At 50.6% G+C, this 15,126-nt stretch overlaps 1 protein-coding gene across 3 annotated transcripts in view; it reads right to left on the reverse strand.

The window, feature by feature from the left end:
• Tbc1d22a (TBC1 domain family member 22A) overlaps window positions 1-15,126 on the reverse strand; it is a 351,530-nt gene that overhangs the window by 165,270 nt on the left and 171,134 nt on the right. For all 3 annotated transcript variants that reach the window (XM_042697987.1, XM_042697985.1, XM_042697986.1), the window contains one exon: window positions 3,045-3,154. In XM_042697987.1, coding sequence (XP_042553921.1) covers window positions 3,045-3,154 — 110 coding nt within the window. The remainder of the gene's footprint in view (window positions 1-3,044; window positions 3,155-15,126) is intronic.

Raw genomic sequence — 15,126 nt, forward strand, 5'->3', positions numbered from 1 at the left:
AGTCTGACTCTCAGCGCTGGCTCTGTGAGGCATGGTCACTCAGGAGAGTCTGACTCTCAGCGCTGGCTCTGTGAGGCACGGTCACTCAGGAGACTCTGACTCTCAGCGCTGGCTCTGTGAGGCATGGTCACTCAGGAGACTCTGACTCTCAGCGCTGGCTCTGTGAGGCACGGTCACTCAGGAGAGTCTGACTCTCAGCGCTGGCTCTGTGAGGCATGGTCACTCAGGAGACTCTGACTCAGCGCTGGCTCTGTGAGGCATGGTCACTCAGGAGAGTCTGACTCTCAGCGCTGGCTCTGTGAGGCACGGCCACTCAGGAGACTCAGCTGCTCCTTAGCTCATCTCCACAGTCTCTGGGGACCATGTGACACCTGTGGGCCCCAGCAGGACTTTGTCAGTTCTCACCCTGAGGAAGAGCTAGTACACAGCTTGGGCTGTAACCGCTGCAATCTCTGTGCATCGGGGTGGCATTAGGTCACCATGAGGAACAAGTGACCTGGAGAAATGTCAGGTCACTGGTGAGAGTCGGGCTGAGAATCTACATTCAACAGAAGCACAGCAGATGGCTAGGACTTTCAACCAGCCAATGATGGGAAGAAAAAGGGATACAAGGAGGACACTTTCCACAGGAGAATGGAGCTGAGGTAACTGAGACCAGAAACAGGAAGTAGGCTCAGGGGCAGAAGCACCAGGCCCTTGGGGGTCTGACACACTGGTCCATTTGAGCCTGGACTTTAAACCAGCTGGTGTCCTCCCGCCCATCTATACCTAAAATGACCATGATTCCTGCACTCACAAGAACAGTCCCAGGAGAAGTCTGCTAAGGGGCCTACGCTATCGGAGCTGGAGCCCAGGTCCTACAAGGGTGGGGCTGACCACCTCAGCGTTGGCTCACATGGGCTCACACGGAATCAGCTGTACCCAATGAGAGACGGACACACTGCTACCACTGGAATGCGACATGCTGCACACTTGTCTGTCCTGTCAATAAACCACTTCTCCAGACAACATGCGTAGGTGAAAAATGAAAAGCCATCATCGATCTCCTTGTACAGCTGATCTTATTTACAAACAGAAGCCAGATAATCTTGTATTTAAATGGCTCACGTTCCATCACTCACTATCAGAGAAGTGACACTGGAAATGTATAAAGGTTTACATTACCATTCAATTACTTTCTAAGGTAGGAAAAGCAGTAAGCTCTGGGAAGGAGAATAAATAATGAAATATTCCAGGCGCCGGTGGCTCACGCTTGTCATCCTAGCTACTCAGGAGGCTCTGATCTGAGGATGGCCGTCCAAAGCCAAGCGAGGCAGGAAAGTCCGTGAGACTCTTATCTCCAATTAGTCACACAAAAAGCTGAAAGTGTTGCTGTAGCTCAAGTGGCAGAGCACTAGCCTTGAGCAAAAGGAGCTTGGGGACAGTGCCCAGGCCCCAAGTTCAAGACCCAGGACTGGCAAAAAATAAAAAGAGAAAGAAAATATTAAGAAAGGAAGGAAGTGACAAACTGATGCACTAGACAAGATGTGTCTCTAGAGAGCATTTTTTTATGAAACAGAGCAGTTCAGGAGGACGTCTGGATGGGTGACAGTGAAGTCATTAATGCTTCGGCTTGGAAGGGATTTTCACGTCTTGCCCACACCTAAGTAACCAAAGCCACGTGAACCCAGTGTTACGTAGGACACCTAAGTAACCAAAGCCACGTGAACCCAGTGTTACGCACCACACCTAAGTAACCAAAGCCACGTGAACCCAGTGTTACGCACCACACCTAAGTAACCAAAGCCACGTGAACCCAGTGTTACGCACCACACCTAAGTAACCAAAGCCACGTGAACCCAGTGTTACGCACCACACCTAAGTAACCAAAGCCACGTGAACCCAGTGTTACGCACCACACCTAAGTAACCAAAGCCACGTGAACCCAGTGTTACGCACCACACCTAAGTAACCAAAGCCACGTGAACCCAGTGTTATGCAGGACAACTGCTGATAACTTATTCAAACCGAGCCCTGGGTCTACGTCTTTAGACTGCATTTTCTAGATGCCTTCTTTGGTATTTCTGGTCCAGCAGTTGGGCTGAGAATGCTTCGGCAGGAGAGACATGGGCTCGGGGGTGCAGGACTACGCAGCGTAGCCATCTCCTCGCCATCTCAGAGGAAGTCCCCCCACACCCCACCCCAGCCTCAGGACCATGACCACCTTGGCAGGGACTTCTGAGGGTGGGTTCCAGAGCAAGCCTCAAGAATTTGGTTCAAGAAACTTCCCTCAACCACGCCTCTGCTCTAGGCATCTTCTTTAGTCTGACAAGTCCACCTCTGCTTCCCTGGCAGCTGCTTTGTGCCAGACCTGCCCCGGAGGCAGGCGCCCGCCTCTTTATGCTGTATACTTCCTCCAGGAAGGTTTCACACTTATTCCCTGCGACCTCCCCGGAGCAAAACACAGCACTGAACATAAAACAAGCAGCTAGAAGAGGCATGCTAGCACACAAGGAACCGAAACCACTCCACGCCGCCCTGGAGGGCTGCTCCATCTACCTCAGCCATGGTTCTACAACAGAAACGTCAGTCCTCACTACTAATTGACCTGCCAACCAGGCCCTTCCAGGGCCTGCACAAGATCCCTCCCACCCCCACCACTTACAGCCACTGGGGTTCCCTCAGGACCTGCCACTGCTGTGCTGTTCCAATCGCTTAGAGCCACGGGACCAAGGCTGGCAGAGTTAAGGGCTGCCGGCAGGCTGAGGGTTAGAGACAGGGTGCTTTTAAGAGGGCAGGTGCTCTGAACAGTGTGCCAGGCTTGAGCCACGACGCATGCTCCCTGCCCAAGCGGTGCTGATGACCGTGGGGAGACAGAGCTTGGGGTCACCAGGACTTCCCCAGACTGAGAGGCACAACGGCTCCCTGAGGAGCACATGCGGCTTCAGACACCAAAACAGGCTTTGGGAGTTGTGCTGGCCTGGCTGATACAGAAGCAGGCCTGTGGCGGCAGGAGATGCTCCCGATGCGCCATGGCTGGAGCTGAGCGGCGGCCACGGGCTCACCTGAATGCCGTCCAGCAGCTTGCTCATGCACCAGTAGGTGTCAGCCTCGATGTTGCGCAGCACCTCTGCCGGCACGCTGGCGACGTCGACCCTGTCCACGTCCTCCTCTTCTGCACAGCACCCAGCATGGAAAAGACAAGGTGCAATTAACCATACCAAGCAAACACGACGGAGCGCACTGTGCCACTGCCAGCCGCTCCCAACACCCATTTCTCATCACACTGACTAAATGGCTCGTGCAGTCCCACACCTCATCACTTAACGGTTCTCAATTTCAATACCTAATTGGTTGCAGATAATTAATATTCTGAATCTTCTCCAATTAATTAACATAATTAATATATTATAAATTATTGCTTCTCAGACGTTTTGCATTCTAATAAGAGAACCCAGAATACATTATTTATTCCTAACAGAGATCTGAAAGTTTCTGCAGTAGACTTTAAACATCTCGTTCTTACATAGTTGTGTATTTATTCAGTAATAATGCCTCTAAAACCCTGTCTCCAAGATTAGTCTTTCTGAGACTGCAGAGGGTATTTCAACACTATGATCAAATACCCCACAAAGAAGTAGCATAGAGTGCTTCAAAAGACTGACAATAGTGCTCTGAATAACTTCCTTCTGAAAATACAGAAAAACTAATGAGTGGAAGGGTAAATTTGTGTGCATTTATGAACCTATCACAGTGAACCCTCCCATACTACAATGAACATAAACTTAAAAATACAATTTTCAAAAAAAACTAATGAGAAAACATAACTTAAATGTTTCTAATGCAAAACAGATACCTAATTGAAACGGCTTATCAGATATTTGGCCAGACAATTATGAATGCTTACAAAGACTGCTCTCATCCAGCACATTTAAATTCTTTACTTTTTTCCATTTTACTTTATTTGCAAAAGAACATGCCTCTTCCCAAGGAAATATTCTTTAATAAATATCTTAGCCCAGAATATACTTGGAAAGTTGTAAGAGAAGCCCAACGATGCTCAGAGCAATGATGATTATCGATACTTATCCAGTGTTCATCAACGGCAGACACCCTCCCCCAGGTTTTAGCCATACCAGCTCCTGTAACCCATCACAACTACACCACCACCACAGCTTGTACCGGTGGCCATGGGCATGCGGAAAAACAATGACATCCAGCAGCCTGGAAAGCCGGGGCCCTGCTATCGGCCCACAGCTTGCATGGCAAACTGCGGCCCCAAGGGCTCAGGCCACGCCCTCCCAGTGCCCTCCAGCTGCCCCAGCAACTCCTCAGCAGCACCTGCACAGTTCATGGTGCTCACAGGGACACGCACACTGCCTGTCTGACTCTTGGCTCACAACAGAGATCAAAAAGGTAAAGAAGGAGGAGCCTTTCCACAGCAGGATCCCTTGGCTGGGAGCCAACAAGCTGAGCCTTCTGTGCTGTTCTTGAGAACTCGGACACAATGCCAGACACGCACAAGGACCAAACGTGGCTCTGCCGATGCAGGTCAGTACCCACCAATTCCACCAGCCCACCCTTCCTCACTGGCACAGGGACGAGGAGCAGAGAGGGGGCTAACATGCTTAGGGAGCATAGCAGCCTGGCTGGCAGAAAAGCAGAAGCTGAGTCAGTGACCCCCGGGGCCCAACCCAACCCAGTGTGTCCCCAACTCAGGAAGGCCCAGGCCTCCCCTCTACCGAGGGCAAGGCTGACACGTGTGCCCGTGACACACGCCCTCTAGCAGCTCTTCCCACCGCCCCTGAGCATCTCTGTACACAGAGACCGGTCTGCTCGGCAAGCCCTACCCTGCAAAGAGGGCAGCCTCAAATCTGCTGGCCCAGGTAGCTGCCGTGTGGCCTGCACCCTCCTTCTGGTGGAGCCCCCACAGAGACGCCACCGGACGGGCCCTTGCTCCCACTCCTCACGCCTGCTGAGGCTGGGAAAAGGGGCATTATCACCACCAGGCTGCAGAAACTAAGTCCCAAAGTACTCCCAAGACAGCGACAGGAGACGGCAGGGCGGCCTGGCCCCACCAGAGCGCTGAGCAGACCGGGAAGGCCGAGGACCCCCACGTGGTACACACTGCCTCCTCGCCACACAATCCCCTCTCTGGGAAAATGCCTCCACAGAATCTATTCACATCCCGCCATCTCAGCAGATCCGATTTTATTTTCCAATCTCAGGGAATTGAATCAACAGCATAATCAGAGGACTTCTTCTGAGATGCTGTCCATCGACTCCTTCAAGGGCCCCAAGTACAGAGATATGTTCTCAGATATAATAAAGGGTAAATAGGAAAGGAAGCCCTCCACAGCCCTCTCCTAAGTTCACTAAAGCAGCTGGACTCACAACCCAGCCTGCAGAAAACAGGCTCTGGGGGAGACGGGCCAAAGCCTTGATTTTTCTTAGTCTGTTTAGCTGGCTTATTATTTTATCCAGGGAAATGTCAGCCTCCTATTCTGTGTGTCATTCCTCACAACAGACCATTTGTTACTCTTCAACATAATGAAGTAATGGCATTTAACTCCGAGAACCCTGGTGCCAATTTGTCTTCTAAACGCCAAGAGAATCAGAATCGCCCTTATTGTTAGAGGCAGATAAATATGCCTTGGCCAGGACAGAAAGCACCCACACTGGGCAGAGCAGGAAGAGTGGCACAGAACACTCTGGAAGCCCTTGTCTTCAGAGCAGGAGTAGGCTGCAGAAACACTCTCTGGCTGGCGAGAGGTGCCAGAACATGTCAGGAGGACATGGCCTAGACTCTACTGCAGACAAGTTCAGCAGCATGGCTCCCTTTCCACCTGGACACGCTGGTCTGCTCCCCAACCTAACATGAGGACCAAGGAGAAGGCATGGGTCGGGGACGTTCTCAGAATCAAGGACCCATAGAGCCACCAGCCGGGATGACAATTAACTCAAGACCATCTAACTCTAGGACATACACAACTTCCCAACAAACATGGGGAAAGGAGGGAGAGCATTCAAGGAGAAGAGGCCCTGGCATGGAGGGCCTAGAGCCCTGTTACAGAGAGGCCACATGACCTGGGGTTGGAATGTCCACAACTGAGCACTCAGTAGGGTTTGGCTCTCTAAATAGGTGTCATTCAAACACCCCCAGGAGAGGACACTGCGATCACACAAACACCCAGCGAAGAGGATGCCACAATCATGCAAACACCCACGGGAGAGGACACTGCCTTCACACAGACACCCACGGGAGAGGACACTGCAATGACACAAACACACACGGGAGAGGACACCACAATCATGCAAACACCCACGGGAGAGGACACCACAATCATGCAAACACACACGGGAGAGGACACAGCCTTCACACAAACACACACGGGAGAGGACACCACAATCATGCAAACACACACGGGAGAGGACACAGCCTTCACACAAACACCCACGGGAGAGGACACCACAAGCATGTAAATACACACGGAGAGGACACCACAATCATGCAAACACACACGGGAGAGGACACAGCCTTCACACAAACACCCACGGGAGCATGTAAATACACACGGAGAGGACACCACAATCATGCAAACACACACGGGAGAGGACACCACAATCATGTAAACACACACGGGAGAGGACACTGCAATGACACAAACACCCACGGGAGAGGACACCACAATCATGTAAACACCCACGGGAGAGGACACAGCCTTCACACAAACACCCACGGGAGAGGACACCACAATCATGTAAACACCCACGGGAGAGGACACTGCAATGATACAAACACACACGGGAGAGGACACCACAATCATGTAAACACCCACGGGAGAGGACACAGCCTTCACACAAACACACACGGGAGATGACACCGCGATCACATAAACACACACGAGAGAGGACACCACGATCATGCAAACACACACGGGAGAAAATACCATGATCACACAAACACACGGGAGAGGACACCACGATCATGCAAACACACACGGGAGAAAATACCATGATCACACAAACACACGGGAGAGGACACCACCTTCACACAAATACAGACGGGAGAGGACACCACCTTCATGCAAACGCACACGGGAGAGGACACCACCTTCACACACACATGGGAGGGGACACTGCAATCAGGCAAACACACAGGAGGGGACACCAGGATCATGCACACACACACAGGAGGGGGGCATTGCCTTCATGCAAACGCAGACGGGAGAGGACACCGTGATCATACAAATACACAGGTCCTCTCCCCTCCACCAAACCCTTTCCCCGCCCCTGGGCTTCTCCCTCTCTCCAGGAGGACCAGGTTGAAAAAGGTGTGAGCTCTGACTCTGACAGTGTTGGGGACATCAACAAGGAGCACAAACTAACGCACAGAAACCAAAAGGAAACAGAGAAGTCATTCTTACAGCCCAAGGCAGATCAGTGGTCCCTAGAAAACCACCACAGAATGTGAGATCACAGAATGTAAAATCTAACATTTAATTTAAAATAAGCTCACCATTTACATCATAGGAAGACTTTAAGGATGATTTAAAAACCCTTCTCTGAAAATACTGACCCATTAAATTATTTAAATAAAAGATTTATCTGTAAAATAACCCAACCTTTATCAACAGTTCCATTTATATCACAAGATCTAGAACTGTACTCACATACCAACACACACACACACACACACACACACACACACACACACACACACACACACGCAGAATATGGTTTGCCACAGTACTATACAGGGTGAACCCAAAACACCATACTGAGGAAGAGCTATCACCCTTTATTTTCTACAGAAGGGTATAGAACAGAAAGGAAGGCAAATTATCACAAAGAACACTCATTTTTACAACAGGAAAAAACAGTCTTGTTAAAGTCACTGGAATAGTTTAAGATCTGTCTTTTCCCAAATGAATAACTAGAGCAAAACTTCAAGCATAGTCTAGCCTTTGCAAGTGATGTGAGAAACATGCAGGACATCTGGACTCAGAATGAGGAAAGTAAGGGGCATGGCAGGTGTTCAGTGGGCAGGGTTAATATTACAACGTGTGATCACCACGTCCAGAGAGAGCTCCACCAGTGGGTGGGTAAGCGGATGGATGGATGGATGGATGGATGGATGGATGGATGGATGGATGGATGGATGGATGGATGGGAACAGACAGCTAGGTAGAGGTGGATAGATGGATGGATAATGGACAGATGGATAGATGGATTGATGGATGGATGATGGACAGATGGGAACAGACAGCTAGGTGGAGATGGATAGATGGATGGATAATGGACAGATGGATAGATGGATTGATGGATGGATGATGGACAGATGGGAACAGACAGCTAGGTGGAGATGGATAGATGGATGGATAATGGACAGATGGATGGATGGATGGATGGATGATGGACAGATGGAAACAGACAGCTAGGGGGAGGTGGATAGACAGATGGACAGATGGACGAATGGATGATGGACAGACGGGTGGACAGACAGCTAGCTGGGGGAGGGGAGGGTGGATGGATCAACAAAGGGATCTGGATCTAACTGCTGCTCTGAAATATCTAAAAAGCGATTTTAGGGAAAGAAATGGCAGTATTTTGTGTCCATCTTTCCATGTCCAAAAGTCAGAAGCAAACAGGGAAATGTACTGGCTCAACCCTGATGATGTCCCAGCAATGAAGGCTATTTCCCAGGGCAGCTACCAAGCTCCTTTCTCCACAACGGACAGCTGTGTGCTGGGGCACGCACAGCCCCGTCAGAGATGGGAGGCCTGTGGGGAAGCCATGTGTTTGAAGACATGACCGGAAGTGGGCCTGGATGTGAGGCTGGAGTGTTCTTTCATGGGCCCAGACTTCTAACAGTATGGGCAGCACTGAGCTCCTAACTGAGTGAGGAGCAGAAGGAGCTTCTGTAGTCACTGACTGAACTTGCCTTATAACTCTAGAATGTATGGCTTGATGAATACCAATTGTCCCAAGTCCTGTACGCAACACATGGTCATCTGATGATCCCAAGTCCTGTACACAGCACAACACACAGTCATCTGATGGTCCCAAGTCCTATACACAGCACAGCACACGGTCATCTGATGATCCCAAGTCCTATACACAGCACAGCACACGGTCATCTGATGGTCCTAAGTCCTACGCACAGCACACTGTCATCTGATGGTCCCAAGTCCTATACACAGCACAGCACATGGTCATCTGATGGTCCCAAGTCCTATACACAGCACAGCACATGGTCATCTGATGGTCCCAAGTCCTATACACAGCACACAGTCATCTGATGGTCCCAAGTCCTATACACAGCACAGCACACCGACAGCTGATGGTCCCAAGTCCTATACACAGCACAGCACAGGGTCATCTGATGGTCCCAAGTCCTACGCACAGCACAGCACAGGGTCATCTGATGGTCCCAAGTCCTACGCACAGCACACCGTCAGCTGATGGTCCCAAGTCCTATACACAGCACAGCACATGGTCATCTGATGGTCCTAAGTCCTATACACAGCACAGCACACGGTCATCTGATGGTCCCAAGTCCTACGCACAGCACACCGTCATCTGTCATTCAGTGAGCGCAGGAACAACAAAGGCCCCAAGGCCCGGGGGCTCTCACAGGCCTCCCCTGCCCCCAAAGCCAGCGTCAACACCAGAAGTGGCCAGAGCAGCCCAACACTAGAACACCACCTTACCATTATCAAAGAGTACAGGAAAACAAAAAGACCTGAGTCTGGGTCTCTCTCCTATTAATCTAAATAGAAGAGATGGGCAAGTGGGAAATGGAAAAATCCCTCGGGTCAGAACAGCCTTAGTCAAAGGCTTGTAGAACGTTGATCCCAATGCCTGGCACTTGCGGCCACAGGTAAAAGAGCCAACTCCTGCCATAGAGTGCCAGGAGGTGGGAAGGGGGTAAGCAGACACTGTGAGGATTGTGTAAGCGCCTCCTGCACAGACCCTAAATACACTTCTCCACAAAACGAGTTTAACTGGCAATAAACAGGATTCCATTTCTTATAAGCAAGCTCCAATTGCTCTATGGATCTGATCTTCCCATCTCCCAACTTGGGAATCTGAAATCTGGAATGCTGACACTCCAGTGAAGAGATCTTGGCTCCTACTTATGTAGATTTGGGTTGCAATGCAGAGAAAAAGTCCTGCTTTGGAGAGAGCAGTGACACACACAAGACTATAAATTCACAAAAACTCGGGTTCAGCAAAAAGAACACTATGGTTAAACTGGTTTAGCAGAGAGAATGTGTCATTCTAATAGAAACCATGCTCGACCCGCAGGAGGCCAGGCCACACCCAAGACCAGTGATGAGAAGCAATGCCCCTTCCAACCTGCCACACAGCTCTGCTCCACCCCTCAGAAACCCCCATCCTCACAAAACACACCACAGACAGGAGGCAGAAGACCAGATGGGGTTGGTGAAGCAGGCTGTCTGCTCTTAGTGGATGAAAACATGCCAAGATCCCTTGTAGAAAAGGGTCTGGGAGATTACTGGTCATGAAATTGAAGTGCTGAGTGAAGAGCAAGACATCCTGGTGATGTCGTTTTTCAAAAGCAACCTTATATGGTTCTTTTAATTCATCCAGATCCACATTTTATAATAATACTGTGACAAGGAGTTTTCGTTAATAGAAATCCTATTTGCTAAACCAGTGATTTCATTCTATCACAGGTACCACAGGTATCTTTCTTAAGGAAGCTGGGATGGAGAAAAAGGAGAAGACAAGAAGAGCTTTGAAGTCTTCAAGAAAAAAAAAATGTGTATTCCATTTGTCCACTGACATCATTCCCACTGAGAAGGTCAGCGGCCATCCACGCGTGGACAGAGTCACGCAGAAGGTCTGTGTGAGAACAGGAACGCAGGGCAGCAGTGAGGGCTGGCTCACCAGACTCACTCACCATCATTCGGTACTTCCTGCCCTTCTAGGGAGGGAAACGGGTCGATCCCAGCCGGGACCCCACCGCAAAAACAGCACAACCGGACCTGCGGGGGCCACATGTGCGGGCAGCCCAGCTCTCTCCCTGTCAGGTCGCCCATCGGGGCTGTTTGTTCCAAAGCTCTCAACTGAGTGTCTAGCACGCAGACAGCAAGCTCTGAATACACGCTTGTCACGGGAGGCACCAGGCACCCTCCAAAGAGCCTACAATCAGGAAATACAATCGCATCCATAACTAGACTAGAACTCATAGAAACTGGCCACGATATTCCTGGAAGAAAAAGGGGGGAAATGCAATCCAAATTTGTCTGGATAGAAAAAGACTGACGCTATTGCTGAACTTAGGGCAACACCGCGAGTCTAGTTTACATACAATTACAATGTGCGCAAGAGTAAAATGAAAAGGGAGTCGTTCACCCTGAAGGAAGCATTCTCCAGCAAGACACACAACTCGCACACTGCTTGCACACGGCTCCCCTTAACTGCCTCTTTATGGGAAAAGCTCAGAGTTCTCTCTCAGAGGCAAGTGATTTTGCTATTTTGAGGCCCTCAGAAGCTGCTGTTTGTGAACAGCTGAGCTTGCCTTTGAAAACTGTCGGTGCAGCTTCTCGGGAAATCAGAGTGCACATGGGATTCCTGAGGACCACAGGGCCGCACTGTCAGATGACAGGTAGGGCAGTGAGACTCACCTCACCCCCCAGGACTGCGCCTTCTGCCCGCGTACACGTTGTATTAAAGGATTTAGGTCCCATGCTATCTCTTAATGAGGAAAGCAGCGAGGACCGGCAGCTTAGGTCTTCTTTCTGACACTATTTCAATTAGGAGACCCTGCAGACACCTGCTCGTCAGAAGGCTGTCGGCAGGAATCTATGGAGAAAAGCCTTCCTGAATCAAGATAGCCGAAAAATACAAACTGACCATAAATGAATCCGTTAAATCGGATCACTCCCTTTATCTAATTAAGGCAAAAACAATCCACCCCCCCCCCAAAACGGGCCTTTAAATCAATCTAGAAAATGATCCCTCATTCTGATTATGATTAAAGAAACCAGATGAATGAAGGTCCAAAAGAAAGAAGCCACAGCCCGAGGCTCCTCTTGCTCCTAAAGACCTGGGTTAACCCCACTGAGAAGGAGGTCAGCGGCCATCCACGTGTGGACACGGTCACGCAGAAGGTCTGCGTGGCACACAGTAGCAGTTCCACTGTGTGAGAACAGGAATGCAGTGCAGCAGTGAGGGCTGGCTCACCAGGCAGGCGGAGCTCACGCTCAGCAGCAGGTCACATAAAACCCTTCTACACTGGCTTATATGAATTTCTGAATGGCTGTAAATTTTAAAAAAATATCATGTAATTAACTAGAAAGATTATTTATGTAATTTACTATGCAGCAAGGATTTACATTAATAATAGTTATTTTTCAATCAGAAACATATCTAAGTAGATTAAATGAAAATTGAGAAAAATACCCTTAAAAGGTTGTATAATTTAAAAAAAAAACAAAAACATTTCAGGGCTGGGAAGGTGGCTCAGTGGTAGAGGCTTGCCTTACATGCAAGAAACCCTGGGTTCGATTCCTTAGCACCACATACACAGAAAAAGCTGGAAGTAGGTGCTGTGGCTCAAGAGGTAGAGTGCTCTTGCCTTGAGCTGAAGAGCTGAGGGACAGCGCCTAAGCCCAGAGTTCAAGCCCCATGACCAAAAAAAAAAAAAATTCAAATCATGAAGCAACATCATTCATTATTAAATATAAGACACACTAGTTCAACAAAACACTGGCCAAGATTCCAAAGTTACAACTGGCCCTATAGAGCCAATTACAGCTCAGCATGCAGCTCAAGAGACCACAAGCATGTTCTGCAAGCTAGTCTAACAAAACATCTCAAAGCCCTTTAAAATCCAGGGCTCGGCTGGGACAGACAGCCCGCCAGGAACCGAGGCAGACGGTCTGAGGGAACCCTGGAAAAACATCCCTGTTCGTTAGCTCAGAGACTGGCCAGGGATTTAGTCAACAAGGTGACCACATCAGGAGAGAATAATGGAAGGAGTGACACAAACCAAGATGTATTGTGCTCAGAAATTAACACACTGACGAAGAAGCCCTTCGTTCAACTACTACAGGTGAAGGAGGGAGTCAGGACACCCTGGCTCCAGGGCAGCTGGAGAGCTGACAGGTTGGTACCAGGAAGGCATTCCCACACTTGGCCATGAACCGCAAGGCGGGATCTTCCACCCCCGGTGGCTGGAAAAGCTTCCTGCCCGAAGAGCAGGCACTCAGCAGCTCCCGACACCAGGTGACACTGACCGTGGCCAATGGCCAGAGGAAACTGCCTTCCTCCACAGTTCCTGGCCCTCAGTAAACCACTCAGACAATCACCTCCAAAATTCTGCTCCAGTCCCCTGGTCGCACTTAAAAGCAGAGCAGGGGCCCCCGTCAGTGGCCCAGCACCTGGTTTTACACGCAGGAGCGACATGAGGTCTGGAGCCGTGGCCTCCACGTGGCTGTGACCATGTCTGTGGTCACTTGCCAACATGGCTTTGCCAGGAGCCAGGACAGCAACCCAACCCCTGGACTGGACTTCCATGCCCTCCACTGCCTCATTCCCATCAGTCAGTAACTGATACATTTCAACCTATACAGGCCTCTACTGCGTCAGCAAATGGACCATAAAATGAAGCAAAGAACTGCTTACATTATAACTGTCCCAACTGGACTGAACATAATCACAGACTGGATATGAGGCTACTCTATCAAAACCAGAGTTAGAATGACCATCCATGTATTGCAGCCTACAGCCAAGACAATACAGAACTTCCTTCCAGCGGGTTTAAATATACCTCCATTTGAAATAGCTTAAGGAATTATGTGGCTCTTCCACTGGTCAAGAAAAAGAAATGTGTTTCCCTGAAAAGGACACATGGGTCTGCCTTTTTTAAATGGGCCTTTCCCTTCCTAGTTATCAAACCACGTCCTGTTCACAGCTCCGCTAACTGTGCAGCCATCGATGGTGAGTAAGGGCCTCACCACACACCCACAGGAAGCCTGCCAATCAACTGCCTCCCATAGTCTCACGAGCAAACGGCTCTGCCAGCTGTCCAGCCCTTCCTTGGGGAGGGGTCACACACATTTCCCACATCCGTTCTCCAAACAGAGAGGCACCAAAGAACCAAGGCTCTCACCTCGCGCATGACCACCTTCTATTTTCAAGAAATTCAGTTGCAAGCTGGGCGCCGATGGTTCCTGCCTGTCATCCTAGCTACTCAGGAGGCTGAGATCTGAGGAAATTCAAAGCCAGCCCAGGCAGGAAAGTCCGTGAGACTCTTATCTCCAATAAACCACCAGAAAACCAGAAGTGGCACTGTGGCTCAAGTGGTAGAATGCTCACCTTGAGCTGAAGAGCTGAGGGACAGTGCCCAGGCCCTGAGTTCAAGCCCCATGGCCAACACACACACACACACACACACACACACACACACACACACACACACCTCAGTTGCAGCTGAAAGCCAGTGAGAGGCAGAAGCCCGATTCTTGCACTGACTGCCCCCTCATCACCCCGGCCGAGCCCTGGAGTCAAGCCCAAGCACACAGGAAGGGCAGCTCCGGGGGAGCAATCTCAGCTCTGCCTGCCCAGTGGCTGCCCTGTGCCCGCCCACCCCTGCACTGCAGGGCCTCACTGCGTGCTCCACATGGGCAGCTCAGGCCACGGGGGCGGGGGGGGGCCTTTTCTATCCAAGATGAGGCCTTTGGGCTTCACATCCTGCCCACTGTGTGGCCTGAGTGTGGAGCGCAGTCTCTCCTTGCCTCCACCACCAAGTCAACTGGCACCACTGCTGCCACCCTGCATGCCCTGCGCGCCCTGCATGCCCTGCACACCCTGCACACCATGCATGCCCTGCACACCCTGCACACCCTGCACACCTGCATACCCTGCACACCTGCATACCCTGCACACCCTGCACACCTGCATACCCTGCACACCTGCATACCCTGCACACCCTGCACGCCCTGCACGCCCTGCGCGCCCTGCACGCCCTGCACACCTGCATACCCTGCACACCTGCATGCCCTGCACGCCCTGCACGCCCTGCACGCCCTGCGTGCCCTGCACGCCCTGCACGCCCGCATACCCTGCACGCCCTGCACACCCTGCACGCCCTGCACGCCCTGCACACCTGCA

Source organism: Dipodomys spectabilis, unplaced genomic scaffold (assembly GCF_019054845.1).
Source record: "Dipodomys spectabilis isolate Male_0828 unplaced genomic scaffold, ASM1905484v1 ptg000230l, whole genome shotgun sequence".
Taxonomy (NCBI): domain Eukaryota; kingdom Metazoa; phylum Chordata; class Mammalia; order Rodentia; family Heteromyidae; genus Dipodomys; species Dipodomys spectabilis.